The 23,973-nt window shown below is 39.4% G+C and overlaps 2 protein-coding genes across 7 annotated transcripts in view; one reads left to right on the forward strand and one right to left on the reverse strand.

Moving 5' to 3' along the window:
* Positions 1-1,863: 1,863 nt before the first annotated feature.
* On the reverse strand, positions 1,864-16,245 carry LOC134739745 (uncharacterized). 4 transcript variants are annotated; one of them, XR_010126758.1, is made up of 3 exons: positions 15,560-16,245; positions 11,765-12,045; positions 1,864-1,936 (listed from the first exon to the last, which is right to left on the reverse strand). XR_010126758.1 is itself a non-coding variant. In XM_063666466.1 (3 exons), the coding sequence occupies exons 1-3, from the start codon at positions 16,243-16,245 to the stop codon at positions 12,021-12,023; spliced, it is 585 nt and encodes a 194-aa protein (XP_063522536.1). In that variant the 3' UTR covers positions 10,141-12,020. The 4 variants fall into 4 exon arrangements, 1 of the variants encoding a protein (XP_063522536.1); XM_063666466.1 differs by lacking the exon at positions 1,864-1,936 and having other exon boundaries at positions 10,141-12,045; positions 15,560-15,595; positions 15,722-16,245; XR_010126757.1 differs by lacking the exon at positions 1,864-1,936 and having other exon boundaries at positions 11,291-12,045.
* The window catches only part of LIN28B (lin-28 homolog B), a 144,326-nt gene continuing 132,699 nt past the window's right edge, over positions 12,347-23,973 (forward strand). The window contains exon 1 of one of the 3 annotated variants that reach the window (XM_054491837.2): positions 12,347-12,480. In XM_054491837.2, coding sequence (XP_054347812.1) covers positions 12,463-12,480 — 18 coding nt within the window. In that variant the 5' untranslated portion in view covers positions 12,347-12,462. Of the gene's footprint in view, positions 12,481-16,308; positions 16,395-17,270; positions 17,330-23,973 lie in introns of those variants that run through there. The other 2 variants (XM_063666463.1, XM_063666464.1) reach the window with 2 other exon arrangements.

Here is a 23,973-nt window from a genome sequence, read left to right on the forward strand (position 1 = left end):
TGAAGACAAGAAATTTAAACTTCTATTAAGTTCCCTAGGTTATCTGGTGTGAGTGATCTGTGGAATACACTTTGAGAAACATACAGTGAGTAGTCTTAGGCTCCTCCTTTGTAAATGGAAATGACTATGCTCAATTTATAGGTTTATTATGAGATATAAATGAGATCATGTACATAGATGCTAAGAATAGAATCTGCCACCTGGTAAGGATTCAGCATATGTTAATTCTTCACCCTACACCTCTTCCTATTTTAGGAGATATTTTTCACTATCCAAGAAAGAAAACTGCTAATTACTTTTTATTTATTAATTTATTTTTAGAGCCAAAGTCTGGTTCTGTTGCCCAGGCTGGAGTGCAGTGGTGGGATCATGGCTCACTGCAGCCTTGAACTCCTGGGCTCAAGCTATCCTCTGCTTCAGTTACCCTCCCCCTCAAGCAGCTGGGACTACAATACAGTCTGATATGCAGCTAGATTTACTTATGAAAAGCTTTGCCAACTGCTTGAAATTCATTTGCCACTTGCCCCAGGTCCATGATACTGTGTCCTAATAAATGGAAATCAAAATTATTACCATATTTCAATTCTGTCCCATAATTTGAGCTAACGCATTCATGCCTTATTTATCATGTATCTAAAATACAAAATACCTTTTGTCCTTCAACACCAACCTCCCATGACTTAATCTTTAGGTTTGAAAGCACAGCAATTTCAGTTAAGTACTAAGGGGAGACTAATGGAAGAAATGACCCTGGGCAGATAATCACTTAGGAATTCTTCACTAATTAACTGTATAATTATTTTTAAAAATCAAGAGTTTAATGTAATTCATGTTAATGCTAAAAATAAAGAAAAGCTGTGTGTGAATCTGGCAATGTTTTGAGGCATCTTCCTTTTTCCTTGACATTTCAAAATATGGTACAATGAAACAAATTCCATGCTTTTCTTGAGAGATATATTCTTATGGGCAATCCTTGAAACTTCCATGAATTTTTGTTGGGGGAAAATCTGTATCTAAAACTTGAAAATGGGCTCTGAAAGCACAGACATTTTCATGCCCAACATCAGCTACAAACCTGAGGGGGGTTTCTATAGTTTAAAAAAATTTTTTTGCTTGGGCGTGGTGGCTCACGCCTGTAATCCCAACACTTTGGGAGGCCGAAGCGGGAGGATCACCTGAGGTCAGGAGTTCAAGACCAGCCTGGCCAACATGGTAAAACCCCGGCTCTACAAAAAATACAAAAATTAGCCAGGCATGGTGGTAGACACCTATAATCCCAGCTACTCGGAAGGCTGAGGCAGGAGAATCGCTTGAACCTGGGAGGTGGAGGTTGCAGTGAGCTGAGATCCCGCCATTGCACTCCAGCCTGGGTGACAGAGCGAGACTCCGTTTCAAAACCCAAACAAAATAAAACAAAAATTTTTTAATGTTTTGAAATATGTTATCTCATATGTTGTGTTTATGACAAAAGTTAAAAGCAGATGACTCCAAGTGATTCTTTCCAGATTAAATAATGATTATACAACAGAACCACCACTCATATGCCTCTGTACCTCTTAAAATTTAAAACCTCAAACATTTATTATTTCACATATATCTTTCAGTTGATCAGGTGATTCTTCCGGTCTGGACTGGCTCACCTTATAGCTGGATGCTCTTGGACGGCTTTATTCGCTTTTGCGGCAGTTGGCAAGCTGATTGGTCTAGGAGAATCTCAGCTGGGATGCTTCATCTTTGCTGCACATGTTCTCTCATCCTTTAGTACTTCGAACTTCTTCACGTGGTAGTCTCAGGTTCCACAGAGCAGCCAGCAAGCAAGCCCCAGTGCCCATGTACTTCTCAAGCCTGTACTTATATCTCATTTGCTAATGTCTTATTGTCCAAAACAAGCCATAAACAAACTCAGAGTTGGTGTGGGAGGGGGTTACCCAAGAGCCTGGAAACAAGCAGAGGAATTATTGCAACCAATTTTGCATAGAATCTACCCTAGACTTGGGAGATAAATTTACCTTCATTATACTTGTATCTAGGATTGGCTCTAGTTATCAGGTTTGTCATTTTCTTGTACACTATTTCTTCAACTTTCAACTTGTATTAAAGTTGTAAGATTACTGAAGTTAGTCTTCTCTTAGAGGTAAATATTTTAATTTTTTTATATTCCTGTTAATTTCAGGAACAGAGCATCTTATTTGAATCTAAGAGCTATTAAGATACACTGCACATATTTCAGGTAGAAATCATTAATGAACACATTGGCATTATCAATTACCATATTCAACACTGTAGCAGTCACCAAGAAATGAGGTTGTGCTGCAGTAATAATATATAATAATAAATATATCAGTAGCATGAACAACAAATTTTAAATCTCATTATTATTTTTTGAGATGGAGTCTCGCTCTATCACCCAGACTGGAGTGCAGTGGCGTGACCTCGGCTCACTGCAACCTCTGCCTCCCAGGTTCAAGCAATTCTCCTGCCTGAGCTTCCTGAGTAGCTGGGACTACAGGTACACACCACCACACCTGGCTAATTTTTGAATTTTTAGTAGAGCCAGGGTTTCACCATGTTGGCCAGGGTGGTCTTGAACTCCTGACCTCAGGTGATCTGCCTGCCTTGGCCTCCCAAAGTGCTGGGATTACAGGCATGAGCCACTGTGCCTGGTCAAATCTTGTTCTTATTACATGTCAATTTTATGTTGACCGGGGACTCTAACTGTGTAGTCTTCAAGACTCAGGCTGATGGAGGCCACCATCTGGAAAGTTGCTGGTCACCGCATCAGGGAAGATGCTTTGGGTTCTTACACTGGCAATGATATGTTCTGGCCCACAAGAAGCATGTGCCACTTTCATCTATAACCCATTGGGTAGAACTGGTACATGGCCCTGTCCAACTGCATGTGAGATTTCTGTTTATCAGGAGAGATGTGGATGTGAGTGAGCATCAGAAGTATCTTCTATAGTCCACCATTCTTGTCACCATAAGGCCATGTCTCTTCTTCTCAGATGTAGAATCAATAACCACCTCCCCAAAAAAGATAATCTAAAAATCTCAACTAGCTATGGCATGGAGCTCAAAATTCTGGATTTCTCAGTGATTCACAGTGATCCTCTCATCAGGCCCAAATGTGAATCCCCTTGATTCCACTATATATGGCCCAAAGGGATGAAATATCTGCTTCCCACTTCCTGAACCACATGCAATATATAATTGCAGAACTGGGACTGTAATCAACTCTCCCATTCTGAAAGGGAGAAAAATGGGAGACACACAGTAGTCAATGGTCTAAAGCAATTCTAGAATCCTGCTAGACAGATGTTGTGAGGCCCTCCTGACAAAGTTGTGGGAAATCTTCCTTGATTAGGTCATGACTTTGCTCTCTAAGAGGAGCTCCTTTGTTTGTTGTTCTCCACAGCCTTTGCTCCCCCGCATTCCCAACTCAACCTCCCCAGAAGATTCTTCCTTTTCTATTACCTCTTTAGTGACGCCTGAAGTGGTTGTTGGAAAATATGCTTTCCTTGGAGCCTGCACATGTTTCTCAACCCTTTTCCTGCCCAAAGACTCTTATGAGCCTAAGAGTAGTTCTAGAGCAGATTCATACAATTTTAGACCAACTTACTAATTTCTCTGGCAGTATTAACTCTCCCAAAATACAGGTTTTTGTTTTTGTTTTTTTTTCTATACGATAACAAACTAGTTACTGGCTCCATGTGCCACTAATAACATCCATAGTTTATTTTGGTTTTGATTAGTTCCCCTCCCCATAAATCTCCCCTGGCCTCTAGCTCTGTCTTAGCTCTGCTTGGCCACCTCTCCAAATCCCTTAGTCTCCCCCTACTCCTAAAACAGACAGGTGCTGACATACATATAGACTCCTAACCAATCAGTTATCACAGCCCTACTCGGAGAATCCTTAGACATTGACTCCAGAGTACTGATAGAAGTAGATGAGGAAAAGCATGGACATAAGAGAAAGACATTGAGCCTAGGAGAAGACAGATAAATGAAATGTCAGATAAGAGGGGATATCCTGTAACTGCAAAGCAGCATGACAGGTTTCTTAGGATGGAAAGGCAGCTCTGAAAGCTAGTCCAAAAAAGGAGTGTCAGAGATGTTCAAAGCAGATAGTGCTGGAATAAACGTATTAAGAAGTAGACCACATTCATTCTGATGAACCAATTCAAGTATATTTGTGAAAAAAGCCATCTGATTATCAGTAGCACTTTATATTAAAATGCTAAAATCTTAAGATGACTGGCCAGGTGTGGTGGCTCACGCCTATAATCCCAGCACTTTGGGAGGCCGAGGTGGGTGGATCACCTGAGGTTGGCAGTTGGAGACCAGCCTGACAAACAGAAACTCCGTCTCTACTAAAAATACAAAAATTAGCCGGGCGTGGTGGCGCATGCCTGTAATCCCAGCTACTCAGGAGGCTGAGGCAGGAGAATCCCTTGAACCCAGGAGGTGGAGGTTGCAGTGAGCTGAGATGGCACCATTGCACTCCAGCCTGGGCCACAAGAGCAAAACTTCATCTTCAAAAACAAATGAAAAAAAAAAGATAACTGGTAAAGGGAACACAGAACACTAGCACAGTGCTGACTGCAAGCCACAATGATGATGCAGAACTTAAGGTTGACTCTTGGATTTAGAATCTGTCTGAGCACTATGTGCATTGCGTGTCTTCACCCTGAAGTAAAAACAGCAACCAACGTGTATTGAGAGCTTACTATTAATATATGCCAAGCATCTGCCCATTTTATACATGTGATACGTTGAGATTTGAAGAGGTAAAATGATTTGCTAAAGGTCATTGGACATATTAAATAACCAAGCCAAGACTCAAATCTAAGTCTGTCTGTGAAATCAGGGATCTTTATTCTATATTCTGCAGCATTTCAAAGTCTCTAAGGCTTTTTGACATAACCAGGCAATAATGTGGTGAAGAGCCAACATATTCAATTCAGCGCAAGTAACAATTGGTTAATGCACTGTTATGACCAGTCCAAGTCAGAGTAAAAAAAAAAAAAAAAAAATCTGTTATGTTATTGAGATGAGATGACAACATGAGAAAGTGAAGAAACTTGGTGGCTTTTTTTTTAAGTAGGAGTTTCACTCTTGTTGCCTAGGCTGGAGTGCAATGGCACAATCTTGGCTCATCACAACCTCCGCCTCCCAGGTTCAAGTGATTCTCCTGCCTCAGCCTCCCTAGTAGCTGGGATTACAGGCATGTGCCACCACGCCCAGTTAATTTTGTATTTTTAGTAGAGACGGGGTTTCTCCATGTTGGTCAGGCTGGTCTCGAACTCCCGACCTCAGGTAATCCACCCGCCTCGGCCTCCCAAAGAGCTGGGATTACAGGCATGAGCCACCACGCCTGGCCTGGTGGCTTTTAAATACAGATACCAGCCACCTGATTTCTAAATTTTAGGTTTAGCACAGGAACATTTATATTAAAATGTAGAGTAGCCAAATAGAGCCCTTGGGTCAGTTTCCAGAATGAACATTAGAATAGTGTGAAGGGCTGCTACAAAGTGTCTTTAAAGAGACCTACTGGTAGTAGGTGTGGTGGCTCAGGCCCATAGACCCTGCTACTTGGGAGATGAAGGCAGGAGGATTGCTTGAGGCCAGGAGTTCCATATCAGCCCACCTCTAGAATAACTTTCATTGATTGTTGTGTTGCTGCTTTAAAGAAAGTTCTGAATATTTTTTCATGGCGATTGTCCTTTCCAGATTGCTCTACCCCTGATTTCTACAGCAATCAGTCAATCTCAAGTAGGAAGGCCAGGAAGGCCAAGCCATTCATAATCACACTCACAATTATCTCTGCCTCTTTTTTCAGAAGTGCAGTTTACCATTGATGTGAGCACTGGCACTCCTACAGGAGAGTTGTTACCTGATCCTCACACATCCTCTAAGTCAGTGGTTTTTAACCTCTTGTGGGTTATGGATCTCTTTGAGAGTGTGATGAAGGTTGTGAGCTCTCATCCCACTAAAAGTGTATCCTCACACATACAACATTTGGAATAAGGAGCCCCTTGAAGACCATTTCTAAACTTGGTATCTTTGGATCGAGTTAAAAACTTTTGTGCATGTCATCTTCCCTTCGTGGAATCTTAAAAGAGGAGGATTAGACAGAAGATATATTCAGAGACAGAAGGAAACCAAAATATGCCACCCCAAAATATACTTCCATGGCATATTTTAAGATGGCTATTCAGAGGGGCTACAGACCACAGAAATAGCTCCCTAAAAGCTGTCATTCTGTGGGGAAATCTACATTAGTGAAATAAACAGCAGCTACAGAGTCTTTCTCAGGGGTCCCCTTATCCAGACCTAGGAAAGATTGACTCCAGGAAAAGGGACCAAATGTCTTAACACTTTTAAATGCCTAACAGAAAAATTTTTACCACAGACTACCATTTTTTTCTTTCTAAAGGCTGCTACCTTTGAGGCTTCATCTGCATAATAAGACAGCCTTTGCTCACCATGCCTTTCCTCCCCTCTCCCTCCCATAAGCTGTTGCCACACTCCAAGCCTCTATTCCTTTCTGTATGCTATAGAGACTTTAATCATCTGGCTCTTCTGTGAGTCTCGTATTTTGTGTGGTTCCTGTGCCTATGCACTTAATAAATTTTGATTGGTTTTTCTCCTATTAATCTGTCTTTTGTCAATTCGTTTCAGCAAACTCAGACCTGAATCTTCAGAGGGAAAGTCTCAACTTCCCTACCAGACCAAAAGCCAGCATTTGGTGCACTCTTAAATTTGTAATTCCTGTTTGGGAATCAAGCCTCAAGAATTTCAGCATTGAGTAGAAGCAATAAATCAAGAAGTACAACCTGAGATCATGATCATCCTTTGCCTCTTTTGTGCCTCTTACCAGCTGCATAATTTGGAAAAGCCTCCCCTGTAGAAAAGTTTAGCAATTGTACTAAGATGTTTGTTGTGATCATTAAATAAAAGAACACACGTGAAGCACTTGTATCAGACTTCAGATAGGAATTATATAAATGTTAGATATTATTAGTGACATTATTTAATTATTTTTGAGAAGGAGTCTCGCTCTTTTGCCAGGCTGGAGTGCCGTGGCATGATCTCGGCTCACTGCAAACTCCGCCTCCCAGGTTCAAGCGATTCTCCTGCCTCAGCCTCCGGAGTAGGTAGGACCACAGGCATGTGCCACCACACCCAGCTAATTTTTGTATTTTTAGTAGAGACACGGTTTCACTATGTTGGCCAGGATGGTCTTGCTCTCTTGACCTCGTGATCCACCTACCTCGGCCTCCCAAAGTGCTGGGATTACAGGCATGAGATACCATGCCTGGCCCAACATTATTATTTTAATTCTATTTCTATTGAATTATTCTTTATGGCAGCAGAATGTTTGTATCAATATACCATAATTTTACCCTGTACTCTTTCTGTTCTCATTATGCTCATAAGCAATAGCAAAGAAGGATTGGGGCTGCTCACTATCCCTGGCATCCAGCCTGTGTCTGTGGCCATACTGATAGGATGCTCAAAGCCAGAAGCCTCCAAGAAGTAGGATGAGTGCAGAAGACAATCCAATGAGGAAAGGGAAACATATAATTACAATTTTACTTTTAAAATCTCATTCTATTAATTGCATGTCAATGACTGATGATGGAATAAATTTTTTTTTTTTTTTTTAGAGAAAGGGTTTTGCTCTGTTGCTGAGGCTGGAGGGCAGTGGCACATGCCTAGCTCACTGCAGCCTTAAACTCCTGGGCTCAAGCAATCCTCCTGCCTCACCCTCCCAAGTAGCTAGGGATGTATGTGCGCACCACCTCACCCAGCTAATTAAAAATTTTTTTTTGTAAACGTGGGGTCTCACTATGTTGCCCAGGCTGATCTCAAACTCCTCCTGGCCTCAATTGATCTTCCTGCCTTGGCCTTCTGGAGTGCTGAGATTACATGTGTGAGCAACTGCACCTGGCCAGGATGAAATGTTTTTAAAATAGAAAAGGGCCATGAGAGCACTAATTTAAATAAATCATTTAATAAGTGTTAGAATTATTTAATTATGAAATTAATTAAAAGTTTGAATAACAGTATACTTTTTTAAACTTCAAAATTCTAGCCAAATATAGGAATAAAGGAAAAGATATTATAAACAAAGTTAAGATTAAAATCTGAGGATTTAAGAGATCTGTGGAATGGAGGAAGAATATGTAAATATATACATTTTTTTTTTAGATGGAGTTTCCCCCTGGTTGCCCAGACTGGAGTGCAATGGCGTGATCTCGGCTCACTGCAAACTCTGCCTCCTGGGTTCAAGCAATTCTCCTGCCTCAGCCTCCCGAGTAGCTGGGATTACAGGCACCAGCCACCACGTTTGGCTAATTTTATTTGTATTTATTTATTTTTTTTAGTAGAGACAGGGTTTCACCATGTTGACCAGGCTGGTCTTGAACCCCTGACCCCAGGTGATCCACCCGCCTCGGCCTCCCAAAGTGTTGGGATCACAGGCGTGAGCTGCTGCGCCCGGCTGTAAGAATATGTAAATTTTTTATAGGTATAAATGAAAAAATGGTTGTCGAGGTGTTCCCTTACTTGTGAATTAAAAATCTGAAAGAAAAATATGTCAGACTGAAGAAGCCCCTAGAGCACAGAGAATACTGCATTGAGCATCAGGTTATCTGAATTTGAACACTAGTTCTTTTGCTTAAAAGCCCATGTATCTCACTTAAGATACCAGTTTTCACATCTATAAAATGGGGCTAATAAATCATTTTATGTCTTGAAGGCTTGAGATAATTTGATGAAAGCAGTGCAAATATTTAATCTATTCTACAACTATTTATTGTTGCCAGAGAAAATAAGGAAAACACCTGCCCTCATGGGGAAAATTATTATTATATTGTAATATAGAAAAATGATACTAATGTACCTACATTAAGTCTTGGATCTTAATTTTCCAGAAGTGGGGATAAACATCCTACTAATTTGCACTTTTTCTGTCTTGGTTACGCCTTAAGCAATAGCAGAGGAGGATTAGGGCTGCTCACTGTCCCTGACCTCCAGCCTATGTTTGTGGCCACAATGATAGGATGCCCAAAGCCTCCAAATGGGATAAGCATAGAAGATAATCCAATGAAGAATGGGAAACACATAATTACAATTTTAAAAATCTCATTCTTTTAAATTTCTACTTGTACATGTTTTACATTACATAATGTACTATAGTACACAAGTATACGATCTATAAATAAATATACATAATTGAAGGTGATGGGGTTCATAGCATTCTACCCTAAAGCATGGTGCATTGGTGCAACTGAATATTTTAAGCTGAAGGAATTTGAGAAATGCAGATGTTAGAACTCTCTGACCTTGCCCTGCTTCCCTGAGGCAGGTCATAAGACCCTCATATGAGATGTGCCCTTCCTATACACGGAGGAAGGGGGCATCTTTATCTCTGAAGATGGAGGGACCCTGAGGGGAATCCAAACAAACAGAACACACTAAATTTCTCCCAGTTTACCACTGTTAGCTCAGATCTTTTTGTCCTATCACATTTTTCCAAGACTCTCCACTCTTCAACAAACCTACTATAAAAATGCTTAGGTGGAATTATTTCTCCAGTTCTTCGTTACCTTTTAAAGGCTCCTGCATCATTTGTTAGTCTAATTTACAGGGCCCTGGCTAATGAACCTAAGAAGGATGGAAGGATAAGATATTTTATCTCCTCTACAGAGGTGTGTGCATAACACTTAAAAAAAAAAAAAACTGATAGTGGTGTAAGATAAAAACCTTTACACCATGGCTCTAATAATTAAAAATACTGCTTTAAAAATTTTAAATAAAAATTAAAAAATGAACTACAATGATTCTTTCAGAAGTTGGAGGTGGATAAAGAAGTTTGATTTTAAAAAGCTGGGGACTGTAGATTCATGTATGACTGAACTGTAATAATAAATAGTCTTTCTGCCAAGCATTCTTTTTTTCCTGGTCCACATACTTGGCAAGACCATCTATTCAAAGGAGGCTTTACTGGCTATTTCTAGCACCTACTTTAAAGCTCTGAATTACATAGATTCTCCCCAGAGCCTAGAATATTTAGTCATTAACAATTTTAAAATAACACTTTAAGGATACCTCTTATGAAATTTCATAAATTTTGATGATTGAGAGAACATTTAAAATGTGAAAATGTGCAAACAGATAAAACTAGAGACTAGTACAATGCCACATATCCATTACCCAGATAACAGTTATCAAGATTTTGCCACATTTGCTTCATCTATCCATTTTTTTGAGGTTATCTTTTTTAGCATTTGAGTTTTCAAAATACAGGTTTCTAAAGGCATTTTTCATAGAAGTAGCATCAACAGTTTTTCATAACCTTATTGTTCTTACTGAATTTTAAAAAATAAGTTGCACATTCACATGGCTGAAAAATCAAAACTATATAACAAATATACATTAAATCCTGCTCCCACACCTATTTCCATCCATTCTGATCTCCCTATCTGCCCGCAATCGTTTAGTTTCTTATATATCCTTCTGAGTGTTTCTGTATATAAACGTATTATATAATTATAAGTATATAAATAAGTATAACATATATTCTCATTATCCCCTTCCTTTCTTACACAAAAGGCAGCATATGTGATGTTTGGCATGCAGCTTCCTGTACTTAACAATGTATTGTGGAGCTCTTCCCATATAAATACACAGAAGGATTTTACATCTCAGTGTACCATTGTTTATTTATTCAGCCCTTGTAGGTGGACACGTAGGTTATTTCCATTCTTTTGCTATCATAAAAATCAATCCAGGTATACACATCATTTGCTGTATAAGATGCATTTATATCTCTTGGATAATTTCCCAGGAAAGGGATTGCTAAGTCATAGAGTATATTTTAAATTTTGAGAGATTTCACCAAATCTCCCTCTCTAAATGTTGTGCCCCCTTGGTACTCCCACCAGGAATGTATCGCAGTATGGGTTTACCTATAGCCTCACTAAAAAATTATTTTAAAACTTTAAAGCTGTATTTTAACACAGTGTGTTGTCAAACGTTAGGATTTTTGCCAGTTCAATAGGCAAACACAAGTTTGTCACAATTTTTGTGAATTATTATTTTTTTGAGATGGAGTCTTGCTCTGTCGCCCAGGCTGGAATGCAGTGGCGCAATCTCGGCTCATTGCAATCTCCGCCTCCCGGGTTCAAGCGATTTTCCCGCCTCAGCCCCCGGATAGCTGGGACTACAGGCGCCCGCCACCACGCCCGGCTAATTTTTGTATTTTCAGTAGAGACGGGGTGTCACCATATTGGCCAGCTGGTATCGAACTCCTGATATCAGGTGATCCACCCACCTCGGTCTCCCAAAGTGCTGGGATTACAGGAGTGAGCCACCGCGCCCAGCCAACAGTTTTTATGAATGTTAAACTTCCTGTTCATTTTTCATTTTCCTCTTCTGTACATAAGGGAGTGCTCAATAGATACCATATAATTTGGGCGACAGTGCTTGCTTTATTAACTTTTAATGTTGGAAATAATTTGTATTTGTGATAGGTATGTAGCAGTCTAAAACAAGCTTTTGTGACTGATTTCTTTTACTACGATAAATGCAAAAAATATGTGCCATGTGCAGCAAGTCAGTTCTGTGCAGAATGATATTAATTTTTCAGTAAAGAAGCAAAATCATTTCTAACAATGATTCTTGTTATGGGCTGAACCGCATCCCTCCAAAAAGATGTTGAAGTCCTACCCCCCAGTCTCTGTAAATGTGGACTTACTTAAAAATAGGGTCCTTGTAGTTAATCAAGTTAAGATGAGATCATTAGGGTGGGTCCTAATCTGACTGGTGTCCTGAAAAGGAAAAATTGGGGCATGGGGACAGATAAGTAGAAAGGGAAGACAATGTGATGACACAAGCAGCAGCCATTTACAAGCTAAGGAATGCCCGAGTCTACCAGAAGCCAGGAGAGAGGCATGGCACAGATTCTCATCACAGTCCAGAATCGACCCGGAAGCCTTCAGATCTGTAAGACGTTACATTTTTGTTGTTTCAGCCACCCTAGAAAGCAAATACAATGCTATTCACCCTGTTGCCCACGCTGGTCTGGAACTTCTGTACTCAAGCGATCTGGCCATCTCGGTCTCCTAATGTGCCGGGATTACAGGCGTGAGCCACTGCCCCCCCGCCAGCAAGTTTTAATCTTTTTCTTTCTTTCTTCCATTTTAGGACAGGATCGCACTGTTGCCAAGGGTGGAGTGCAGTGGCGCAATCTTGGCTCACTGCAACCTCCGCCCCTCTGCTGGAGAGATCCTCCCACCTCAGCCTCCCCAATAGCTGGGACCACTGGCGCGCAGACCACGCCCAGCGAATTTTCTGTAGAGAGCCAGGTCGCCATTTTCCACAGGCTGGTCTTGAACTCCTGGGCTCAAGCGATTCGCCACGTCAACCTCTGAAGAAGGTGCTGGGATTACAAGCATGAGCCACCGCCGACAGGTCAGTTTATTTCTAAACTCTATTTTTCTTTCTTTCTTTCTGAAATAGGATCTCACTCTGTCGTCCAGGCTGGAGTTCAGTGGTGCGATCTTAGCTTACTGGAACCTCTGCGTACCAGTCGGGCGGGCGACCTCAGCCTCCCCAAAAGCCGCAACCGCGGGCGCGCGCCACCACGCCCAGCTAGTATTTTGTAGAGAAGCGGTGACCATTTTGCCCAGGCTGGGGTGCAGGGCCGCAGTCTCGGCTCGCTGCAACCTCCGCCTGCCGGCTGTCTGCAGACTACCAGCAGCTGGGACTACAGGCGCCCGCCACCAAGCCTCCCTGAGTTTTTGTAGAGACGGTTTCACCATGCTGGTCAGTCTGGTCTCCAACTCTTGGGCTCAAGTGATCTGCCCGCCTCGGCCTCCCAAAGTGCTGGGATTACAGGCGTGAACCACCGCGCCTGGCCAACTCTATTTTTCAAATTGTTTTAATGTAGTATAATAAATATATAAGCCTAGTTTTTCAACATTGTAACACTCAATACTTGTAATTCGTAAGTAAAATCACGTGATGCCTGGGGTTTGCTTTCATATACTCCACTCATAAAAAAATAGAGGGCAAGAGAAATATGAAACACTGTATTTTATGTTTCCTAAAGGTCTTGCTAAGTATTTCCTTGAAAATATAATCAGGGTGCATTCAGATGCATTCATTAAAAAACATTTCTTACACACTACCATATTCTAGGAACCGTTGTAGGCATTGGAGATATTAAGAGTAAGAGCCTGTTCTCTTTGGGAATAATTATTAGATATATTCTAAAAGTAAAGCAGGCCAAGCACGGTGTTCATGCCTGTAATCCCAGTGCTTTGGGAGGCCAAGACCGCAAGGATATCTTGCCACCAGAAGTTTGAGAATAGCCTGGGCAACAGAGCAAGAACCTGTCTCTACACAAAAAAAAAAAAAAAAAAAAAAAAAAAAAAAAAAAAAAAATTAGGCAGAAAAAAACAAAAAAACAAAAAAATTAAGCGCCTGTAGTCCCGGCCACTCAGGAGGCTGAAGATGGATTCTCACTTGCGCCCAGGAGGTTGAAGCTGCAGTAGCTAGGAAGGTACTACTGTACACCAGCCTTGGCAACAGAGTGAGACTGAGTCTCTAAAAAAGGGGAGGTTGGAAATAAAGTAAAATAAATTATCACCATGGTCCCAGGTAGAAGGATTCACTTTTATAAAGAAATTGCCAAGGTTCACTTTTAGAAGAAAATTGCCAAGGTCAGTCGTGGTGGCTCACGCCTGTAATCCCAGCACTTTGAAGGGCCAGGTGGGCAGACTGCTTGAGGCCAGGAGTTTGAGACTAGCGTGCGCAACATGGTGAAACCCCGTCTTTACTAAAAATACAAAAATTAGCTGGGTGTGGTAGCACAGGCCTGTAATCCCAGCTACTCAGGAGACTGAGGCACAAGAATCCCTTGAACCCAGAAGGTGGAGGCTGCAGTGAGCCAAGATTGCACTACTGCACTCAAGCCTGGGGGATATAGTGAGACCCTGTCTCAAGAAAAAAAAAAAAACCTGAAAAGAAAAAGAAATTGCCAAGAGCCATACATAAACGATAAATTCCTTTGTTCTTATGGCTTTTCATTCATTTCTAATCATGCTAACATACTCCTTAATAAATGCTTAGCCCATCAATGTTCATCATCGCCCCTTTCGGGTACCTTATATGAAATAATACATTAAATATTATAATGTCCCATTTTTTATTTGTGTCACAGCAACATGATGGCATGATGATAACTAGTTTGAAATCAAAAAGAAGGATGACCTATTGAGTGCTGGGATACTAACCCTGGGTTGTGTTTTAATTTTTTATTTTCTGTTTACAATTCTTCTCAGGACTTTAAATAGGTATTGCATAAATATACATCACACTTAAATGCTGAAAGGCTTACAAAATACCTAAAAACATAGCTATTAAAAAAAACCAGTTCATTCTATAAGTGTATTTGTAAGCTCTACTCATAAATAAAAAATTACTATAATGCTTTAAAGTCAAAGCATATCACATTTCAGATGGTGATATAATTAATTGCTGTTTTTCATTTCTAGTAATCAATGTCTACATCTTTTTCCTCTAAATTATATTTGAAATCATAGTGTAAATTGATACAATGATTATAACTAAGAATTGTATCTGAAAGAATCCTCTGTACTACTTCCCAAAGTAATGTAAGAGATACTTTACATACTTGCCAGTGAAAAGGCATCTTTAAAGTAAGTGGTATTCGCTCCACTAGCTCAATGGAAAGTTGAGCAGCCACCCAGGGAATTTGCTGAAGGTGGTAGCCAATGTGGAAAATTCTTAGGAGGGGTCACAACAGGATTTTGCTTCTGATCAGTTTGTCTGCATTGATCTCACTCCCAGGCCAGAGATGCTTTTTTCTAGACTGTGGTTACCCTTGATAGATACATTGGTTTCTTAATCCTAATCCAGAAATTGGAAGGGAGAAATGTATCATCACACAGCAACGGTTTGGAGATTTGCCTTTTAGTCATACAATAGTAGCCAGTGAACTGGCTTTTATTAGTTACTTTCAAATGAAAGTGTTTTCATTTGAAAAGTTTTCCACTTTTAATTTGTTTTTATGTCCTATATTTTAAATTTTTGAACAAATTTTTAGTTTGCTGAAATATTTAATTCCTTTAGTCAGTTCCACAGAACAGTCCAGATTACAAGGCTATATTCGATTTTTTAGCTGGTCAGATAATGATTGATTAGTACTGTTTAGTTCTGAAAGTCTGATGAGAAACTACCCAAAGTATAAGAAAGAACTATAAAATTATCAGGTAGAAAATTATAGGAGAGAAAGCAGTGATATTTTGGGAACATATACCAAAATACCAAGACTAAATATGTGTGTATATCACAGTATTTTTGGCCCCAGATCTTGTGGCTCTTTGAGTGATGATGATTAAGTTTGTATCATCCAATTTGACGTTGAGTATCTTGTTTAGGAAAGGAACAGCTGACAGTAGGTTCCCCAAACTTCTGGCATTGTCTACCATGCTCACTGGATTCTGAAATACATGACTATTATTACCTTGAGTTGTGCTGTTCGGAATGATGTCCAGGGCATCTGTAGTAAAAGAAAAGAAGACCTGGGCTTCAGATATGATTTTGTTACCTTCTTACAGTTTTACCGCACCAAGGTGTCAGGTTGGGGAGCAAGGAGTAGCATCGTCCTGCCTCCCTCCAGTCGCACCCTAGGGACCGCCATGTGAGCTTCCCTCCCAGACTGACGCTGCGCGCGGAGAGCCGGGAGTCACAGGCCCAGGCACTCGCAGCCTTCACCAGAACAAACAGCGGCAGCGGCCGTGCGCGCCCACGGCCTGCGCGGGGACGCGCTTCGGGGGTTCGGGGGCGCCCGCGGTAAAGCTCCACTGCGGCCGCGCGCGCCCGCTCGGCCCTGGAATGAATGGAAGGTTCAATCTCGCGCGCTCGGCGCCGGCAGCCAATGACGCGGCCGGGAGCGGCGGCGGGCAGGTGTGCGCGTGCCGCCGGCTGACGCAGGGCTCCAGTCGAACCGCCTGGTGCCGCCGCCGCGCCCCGCGCTCCCCCACCCGGCTCAGCCCCCTCCTCCCCGCGCCCCGCCACTCGCCGGGCTGCGGCGGCGGAGCGGTGGCGACAGCGGATTCCGCGCCCGGTGGCCGCGCGCCGCCTGGCTGTTCCGCGTCCCCTTGCCGACTCACAATGTGCTGACCCTCCCGGCCCCGCCGCGCGCCTCATAGGTCTCTCGACCTCCGCGCTCCCTCAGGAAGTGACAGACTCCAGGCCCCTTCCTCCGCCCCGTCCTCCGGGACTGAACGCCACACACGTCCTCACACCCTCTCCCCCTCTCACACCCAGGCTAGCGACGCGACCATGAGGCCCCGGAGGTAAGCAGCCGGCCCCGCGGCCGCGCGAGTGCGAGCGTGGCCGGGTGTGCGTGCGGGTGCGGACGCCGCTCGCGGTCCCGAGTCTGGCACGTGAGCAACGTCGAGGGGAGCTCCGTGCTGAGGAGCAGGAAGAAAAGAGGAGGCGCGAGCGCCAGGGAGGGGCGAGGACTGGGCACCGCGGGGAAGTGACAGGTCTCGCAGCAAGTTGCGGTTCGGAAGCCGGCGCGCCGCGTCTTTCCTTCGCCGGCCCTGATTTATTGCCCCGGTGCTGCCGCTAAGACGCGGGCAGTCGATGTACTTCCGGGTTCACACCTTTCTCTCCCCGCTCGGTGCTGCTGGGTCGGCGCCCTGTGTGGGCACTGCGTTGCCAGAGCGGCCGCCCAGGCTCGCCGCTGCAGTTGCTGCCGGGCGGCCAAAGCCGGCTTGGAGCGGGAGGGCGGGGCGGGGCAGGGCAGGGGGCAGGCCACGCGGGGGCGCAGGGTGCGAGGGTGCGGCGCAGGCTGGGGTCCCGGCGGCGGGTCCTCGCGGCCGGTGCCGGCTCGTCTGGGACGCACGGGGCCGCGCCGCCAGGGGGCGTGCGCACCTCCTTTTCGTGCTCCGCAAGCCGAACTGCTTTGTACCGGGCAGGCGTCGGGGATCGTTTTTGCTTCGGTATCGGTGATGTAAATTCATGAATTAAAATTAAGGATTTTGAAAAGAACGAGGAAGAACGCACTTGGATTTAGGTTGTTTTTGAAAAGGAAAAACCAAAGAAGAAATGATATGTTTGCAGGAGCATTAACTGACTACTGACTGGAACATTGGATGCGGGTGCTTTGTGAGGATTTGTACTCCAAAAACTTTTTTTAAAAATTGCACGTTGGTAAATATTGAGTGTTTACGAGTAAAATCTAACAGTATGTATTTAGTGCCCTTATTGCGGAAATTTCTTAAATGTAAGTAATAGTAAGTCCGCCATTTTGAATTGTTTCATGTAACACAGAATGAAATCTTAGGTGCCTGTGTTTCCTTGAGTTCCCTTCAGTTCTTTGTGGGTTTGTTTTCATCCGTAGGTTTTTAAGATTGCCAAGTATCACTGTTCATGGAACCAAATTCTCCACTGTAGATTTTTATACCTATTATTGTTAATGCAAGGGAAAAATAAATTATGCTCCTATTCTATCGTAGTTTTTTATTTATCGATCACAAATACTGTGGAAGTGAAAATTACACCTGACAACTAGTATTAGAATGAATTTAAAACGTTTTACAACATTGCTGGAAAAATACGACTTAAAGTGATTTTTAATCAAGAAAATCTTAATGTTTCTTTTTTTTGGTGCTGGTTATTACCATATTTACTTACATAATGCAAAAGTGCTTTTTTAAAAAGCACACTTTTACGTCCAACAATAAGTACAAAACATCACAGTTTTATGAAAAGCTTTCAGGGAAATTTTGAAAGTTAAGGGTGAATTCTTGGAAATATATGCCAATTTGTATGAAAAAAATAAAAAATTTGCTATGAAATTTATGCCATTTTTTTCTTCTGCTGTGAATTTGCATAGATTTTATAGAGGAGTCATATGATAAATTAACAAAAGAGAATGTAATAATCAGTATTCCATTTTCAATAATAATTACACCCTTGTCCATCTTAGGGAAAGTTCTTGCTTGCCAAATTGTTTATCTTTGCATGTATGAAATACAGCAATCCAGTGTGCCTAATTTCCTACAGAGCTTTAGAAATGAAACTGACACAAGGCCTCTTCTAGCACTTAGTGGGGAAGGAGCTATACCACCAATGAATAAAAAAGTTTTATTTGACTTTTCCATTTTACAAGTAGGATCAGCTAATCTTTGCTTGACAATATAAGGTCATAAAAATTTAAGGAATTGGATCGGGTTGTAATGCATATTGGTTTTTGGTAACTTTATAGGTGCTTCTCAATTAATAGATCTGGAACTAAATGATTCAATAATTATATTCTCATTAATCCTTGTCAGACTGTATGGTGTCTTACTATGTATGTTCTCTGCTAGACTTCAGAAACAAAAAGTTTGTTGTGAAATTAGTCAAGATTTAAATTTAAAAATCGCTAGGTTGTGAGGCGAGGTATGTCAGTCTTATACTTTGTAAGGGAAGCAAATCGAGATTTAAAATAGTAGTGCTCAAAGTTAGTCTTCAGAATAACTTATTTTTAAGTTTATTGCACATGTAAATCCCAAAATATGGTGAATTTAAGTTTGGCTTTTTTTTTTTTTCCGGTTTACTCTGAAGAAAGAGAAGATTAAATAGATCTTACCTGCCTAAAAGTTTGATAATGCTTGGTATCTGATCTGGTAACATGATTAGGGATTTGTGACACACTGCTGTCATCATTTACAAATCATGATTAAAGGAAAAAAATAAGTTATTAAATAAAACATGTATGAATAACAGTCTTCAGGTGTGAGTGATGTCTCTTTAAAAATAATTGAAGCGCTAGGCACAGCTACCGAATTTGGGGACTGTATTAGCAAGTTCAGGTCAGGAAATGATCTATAAACATTTATCTTAATCCAAAGTTGCATTGATTTAAAAAATGAAACATGGGCATACAGAGATGAATCAATTTAGAAGTAATTAAATTATTGATTATGAAAGCGGCGTTACAAATTTTTGGACAAAAGCGTTTTCTTATTAGGTATTTTTTAATAGAATTTAATTTTCTTTTAAAATTCTCAGATACTCTGTTTTTTTGATTAAATACTTTTGAACCTGTACCTTATTTCCTTGACTTTTAAAGGGACTATATTTTCTTTACAAATAACTACTGTTTTTGATGAACCACAAAGTAAAGTATTTCTAGCTTGCCAAGAAGAACAATGGAAATGCTTTACATTCAGATACTTAAGGTTGATTTATATGAATAAGTCTTGGAATATATGAAATACAGAATCTCATTGTTTTGAGAAACTTGCCCACCATGTACTTGTATACATGTACATTATTGTGTTGGATTTCTCTGACACAATGATGCTCGACAAAGTCGCTGGCCACAGTGCTGAATCAAGACAGCCATATTGGTCCCTGCTAAATCTGACTGAAAACTGTACAGTACACAGAAATTGTGTAGGGATTCAAGTAGCATCATGACTATAGGAAATATATGCATATATATTTCATAATTTTTTTTGCTTTTCACTTAGTTGAATTGGAATCATCAGAAATTGTGATAGAGAAATGTTATCCCTGAAGTATATTAATTTACTGTGTAACATTGATTTTGAATAATGTCAGTAAAATCAATAGGATCAATGCTAGAGGTTTTCTCTTTCTTTGAAAGCTGCCACTTGCAGATGATGACAAGATTTTTAAAACTCGTTTAAGCAACTAGTTATTTAACTCAAAAACTGTACAGTTTTAGTTGACACTACCCGTAAGATAGAGTATGAACTTGATGTTTGCAATTTTTTATTTAGGTTCATATTCTGGCACTATCAAAACCAACATCAAAATATGTGATATCAAGCTTAATCAAATTAGAAATCATTCATGAAATAAATTCCACTTAAAAACATTCAATAATTTTAAAAATAAGGATATAAATTTTGAAATTATAATGATACTGACCTGTCATTTGGGGGAAATTTTCTGTTGTTTGAAACAGGACAAACAGCAGGCTTTCACTGCTTACAATATTACTGTGCTCTACATTATATGAAATGAGTACTAGTATGAAACCATTGTAGAAATTACCTGAAAAGTAATGTTGTAATACATTTAATATATTAGTAAAAAGTACTATTTTAAGCATAGAACATTGACATGATTCTTCTAAAAATAGAATGGGTTGATATGCAGGATCATCAAATTAAGGGTCAAAGGTGACAAATCAGGACAAAGGGCATGCAGCTCATTTTCAAGCAATCAGTTTCTAGTTTTTTCTTAGCGGAACAAAAGCTTAATTATATGGAAGAAAAGACTTGATGTTGAATGGCCAGTTCTAATGGTGGAAAAACATGTTTACAATTTTCTAGATATTTTGAAATCAGTATTTATTTTACAGACTTACTTGGAAAGGCAGGAGCTAAAATGCTACTTCTATGTTTTTCAAACATTTTTCTGTGCATCATTTGTTCAGACTTTACAAAAACATTTTAACTAAAATATTCTAGACTGTATAGGTTAAAAAATAGACATTTTGTGGATTTAACATTTTAGAGAAAATCTGTAAATTATGTGTTATCTTTTGTATTAGTCTGTTATAATCTCCTCTGTTAGTTAAAATCCTATTATTTTTATTTGATATTATATTTATTACATCAGTAAGTCACCCAGTGTTGTAAGGATGAGTAACTTGTAAAGTGTCTCTTTATCTTTATTAAAATGTTAATTGAAAATATTTAGAATACACTAAAAGTTCTCATTTACTTGTTAATCTCTGGTGATGATATAAATTTTGAACCATTAATAATGTTGTATATTAAAACTTAAAATGTATGTCAATAAAATTTTCTTGTTATTATTGTAATTAAAAGAAGTGTTCAGTTTTACCTAGAATCATTTTTGTTTACTGTATCAAAAAGCCACTTCAAAGTTTTGTCTTAAAGTTATAATGGGCCTTCAAAGTATATGTAATTACCTTTTTTAAGGCAGGAATTTTGCCATTATTTTGATCTTTTTGATTTGAAACCACTATCGCTTTCTTTTACTTTTCTTTAATGTGATCTAACAATGACTAAGCTGTGAGCTTGATTACATAAAGTTATTATTTCATATGTTGGAAAATACAAACACATTAGCAAAACTAACTGTGCTGTGGCTCAACTGTGTTATAGCTTACATTTAAGCTAAAGAATTGTGTTTACCAGCTGCTGTTTGTGCCATAATATTGCCTTTAAACAATTTTGAAAATATGCCAGTCATCTTAAATTATTACTCATTTTTTATTTTCCAAAATAAATTCTTCTGATTACAGTATTTGAAGAGAATGATAGAGCTGTCCGTATCTTATATGAAACAAATAAAATTTCTATTTGTAATATGGTTGAGAAAATTAAATTTATCTCCGTGATTCAGCAGTGCCAAAAATACTACCCTCTGATTTAAGGTTGAGTGTGTCATATGATATATTCTAAATTAAATCATATACTTTATAAATATAAGAAATAATGCAACTTTGAGATTTTTTTCCTAATATAAAATTTTCTGTTCTCTTGATAATTTTAAAAATATTTCACCGAATGTGAAGCTTGTTTTCAAACTCCAATAGCCTAATATTTTTAAACTGTAGAAAGTCATGTGTAACTATTTCTCTTACTTTTAAGTAAATTATTTTGTTTAGATTTTCTGTTCCTGTGTATGATTGAGGGTACATCAGCAACATTTCCAGCTACATCTATGATTAAAGTAGGATGTTGTGTTAAATTGCAAAATAATTTATCCTGATTTTACTGAGGCAGCATTTGAATTTAGTCTGTTGACTAATTGCAAAAAATAATTACAGTAAGGTTTTTAATAGATATCAAATGTTCGTTTAAAGGACAATGTAAGGAAACACTTTCATAAAGCACCTGCATTCACTTCAGTGTTGAACTTCCATGTTTAATATTTTATTTGATGTGCGTGTGTGTTATATTTTAAGTTATAGTCAATTTAAATCAGTATTGTGCTTTGGGTTTTACTCTGGTGTTAGTGTAATATTAATATGTTTGCTATATGATTTTAAGTAATGTTATTTTAAAACGTTTTCTCTTGCTAGGAAAGAAAAATCTGTGTTGCCTTCCAAAGAATATAGTTCAGTGATAGTTGACACATACTATAGATTAATTTTTCTTTAAACCATAAAGTGAATATTTATTATAGTAAGTTAAAATGTACTTTACACTTATGTTATTTTAGAAAATACTGACTGTAACAGAAACAAAAAATTATCTTAAGTATTTTTTTAAATGTTGAAAAATTCTGGAGATGAGAATAAGTAATGAAATAATTATTCTTATTATGGTGTATACTATTCCTGATTGTTAAATCATTTTTGCAACTTAAAGTAAATTTTGCATTCATTAGTATTAGTAAAAGTTAGCATGATGTGAATTGAAATAAATTCTGAGTAATGTGAAATGTAGTAGTATTTTATTTTTATTCATCACTTCATTTATCTGAGCTTAACAGCTTGGCAATTTTTATTTTTATTTTTTGAGACAGAGTCTCGCTGTGTTACCCAGGCTGGAGTGGAGTGGCGGGATCTTGGCTCACTGCAACCCTCATCTCCCGGGTTCAGGCAGTTCTCCTGCTTCAGCCTCCTGAGTAGCTAGGATTATAGGCATGCGTGACCACGCCTGGCTAATTCATGTATTTTTGGTAGAGATGGGCCAGGCTGGTCTCGAACTCCGGATCTCAAGTGATCCACCTGCCTTGGCCTCCCAAAGTGCTGGGATTACAGGCATGAGCCACCGCACCAGCTGGCAATTTTTGAATGAATTACAATATATAATTCATAATAGCAATCATTTTCCTTTACATTTAGTTACAACAGTGGATTTTAACAATGAACAATATATAATGTATTTGCGAAGAATATTGTTATATATTTTAATAGAAAGTGTAAAATCTAAGAATGTTTGTGATGGATACTCTTTATAAGTTAGGCACTCCTATAGCAGTAAATCATATATTTAAATTAAAATAATTGGAATTATTTTGTATATGTGTATTTTATATTTGTAATATATGTATTTTATACTTATGAGATTAATTGCCTATCCAATTTTTTTTTATGAAAAGATGGTTTAACAACATTTTGCGTACAAGTCCTTTTTTTTTTTTTTTTTTTTTTTAATAAAAGCCAACCTAGGAATAATCAACCTCGGTACAGGAATTCATTGTCATTGGTTCAAAAAATATAATGAATACAAAATAATGCCAGAATTATAATAATGAGCTAAATATACACAGTCTCTCTAATCACAGAGCATAGGGTTCAGTTGGGAGAGAGAACATTTTCATGGACTGCTATAATAAACCACAGTACACTATTACATGGTAGAGACATTGTATTCAGTATGGAACAGTATGAAAAAGAGCTCTAAGTAGAGATCTAAATGATGAACGGAGGTTATTCTAGTGTAGGGGCAAAGAAGTGTTTTTGGGATTTCATAGATTTAGATTTTTGTTTTCTAAGAAAACGTAATTAACTCTGTTAAATAAAATATTTTAACAAAATGTATTAAATACAAGGCCTGTTACGGTGGCTCATGCCTGTAATCCCGGCACTTTGGGGGGCCGAGGCGGGTGGATCACAAGGTCAGGAGTTCGAGGCCAGCCTGGCCAACATAGTGAAACCCCATCTCTACTAAAAATACAAAAATTAGCCAGGCATGGTCACACATGCCTGTAATCCCAGCTACTCGGGAGGCTGAGGCAGGAGAATCGCTTAAACCCAGGAGGCAGAGGTTGCAGTGAGCCTAGATCGCGCCATTGCACTCCAGCCTGGGCAACAAGAGCAAAACTCCGTCTAAAAAAAGAAAAAAAATTATTAAATATAAATACTCATGTATAAAATGTGAGTGGCTGTTTTTGGAGTATTCATGCATTTGAAGAATTATTTTAACT

This window comes from Pongo pygmaeus, chromosome 5 (genome assembly GCF_028885625.2).
Source record: "Pongo pygmaeus isolate AG05252 chromosome 5, NHGRI_mPonPyg2-v2.0_pri, whole genome shotgun sequence".
Classification (NCBI taxonomy): domain Eukaryota; kingdom Metazoa; phylum Chordata; class Mammalia; order Primates; family Hominidae; genus Pongo; species Pongo pygmaeus.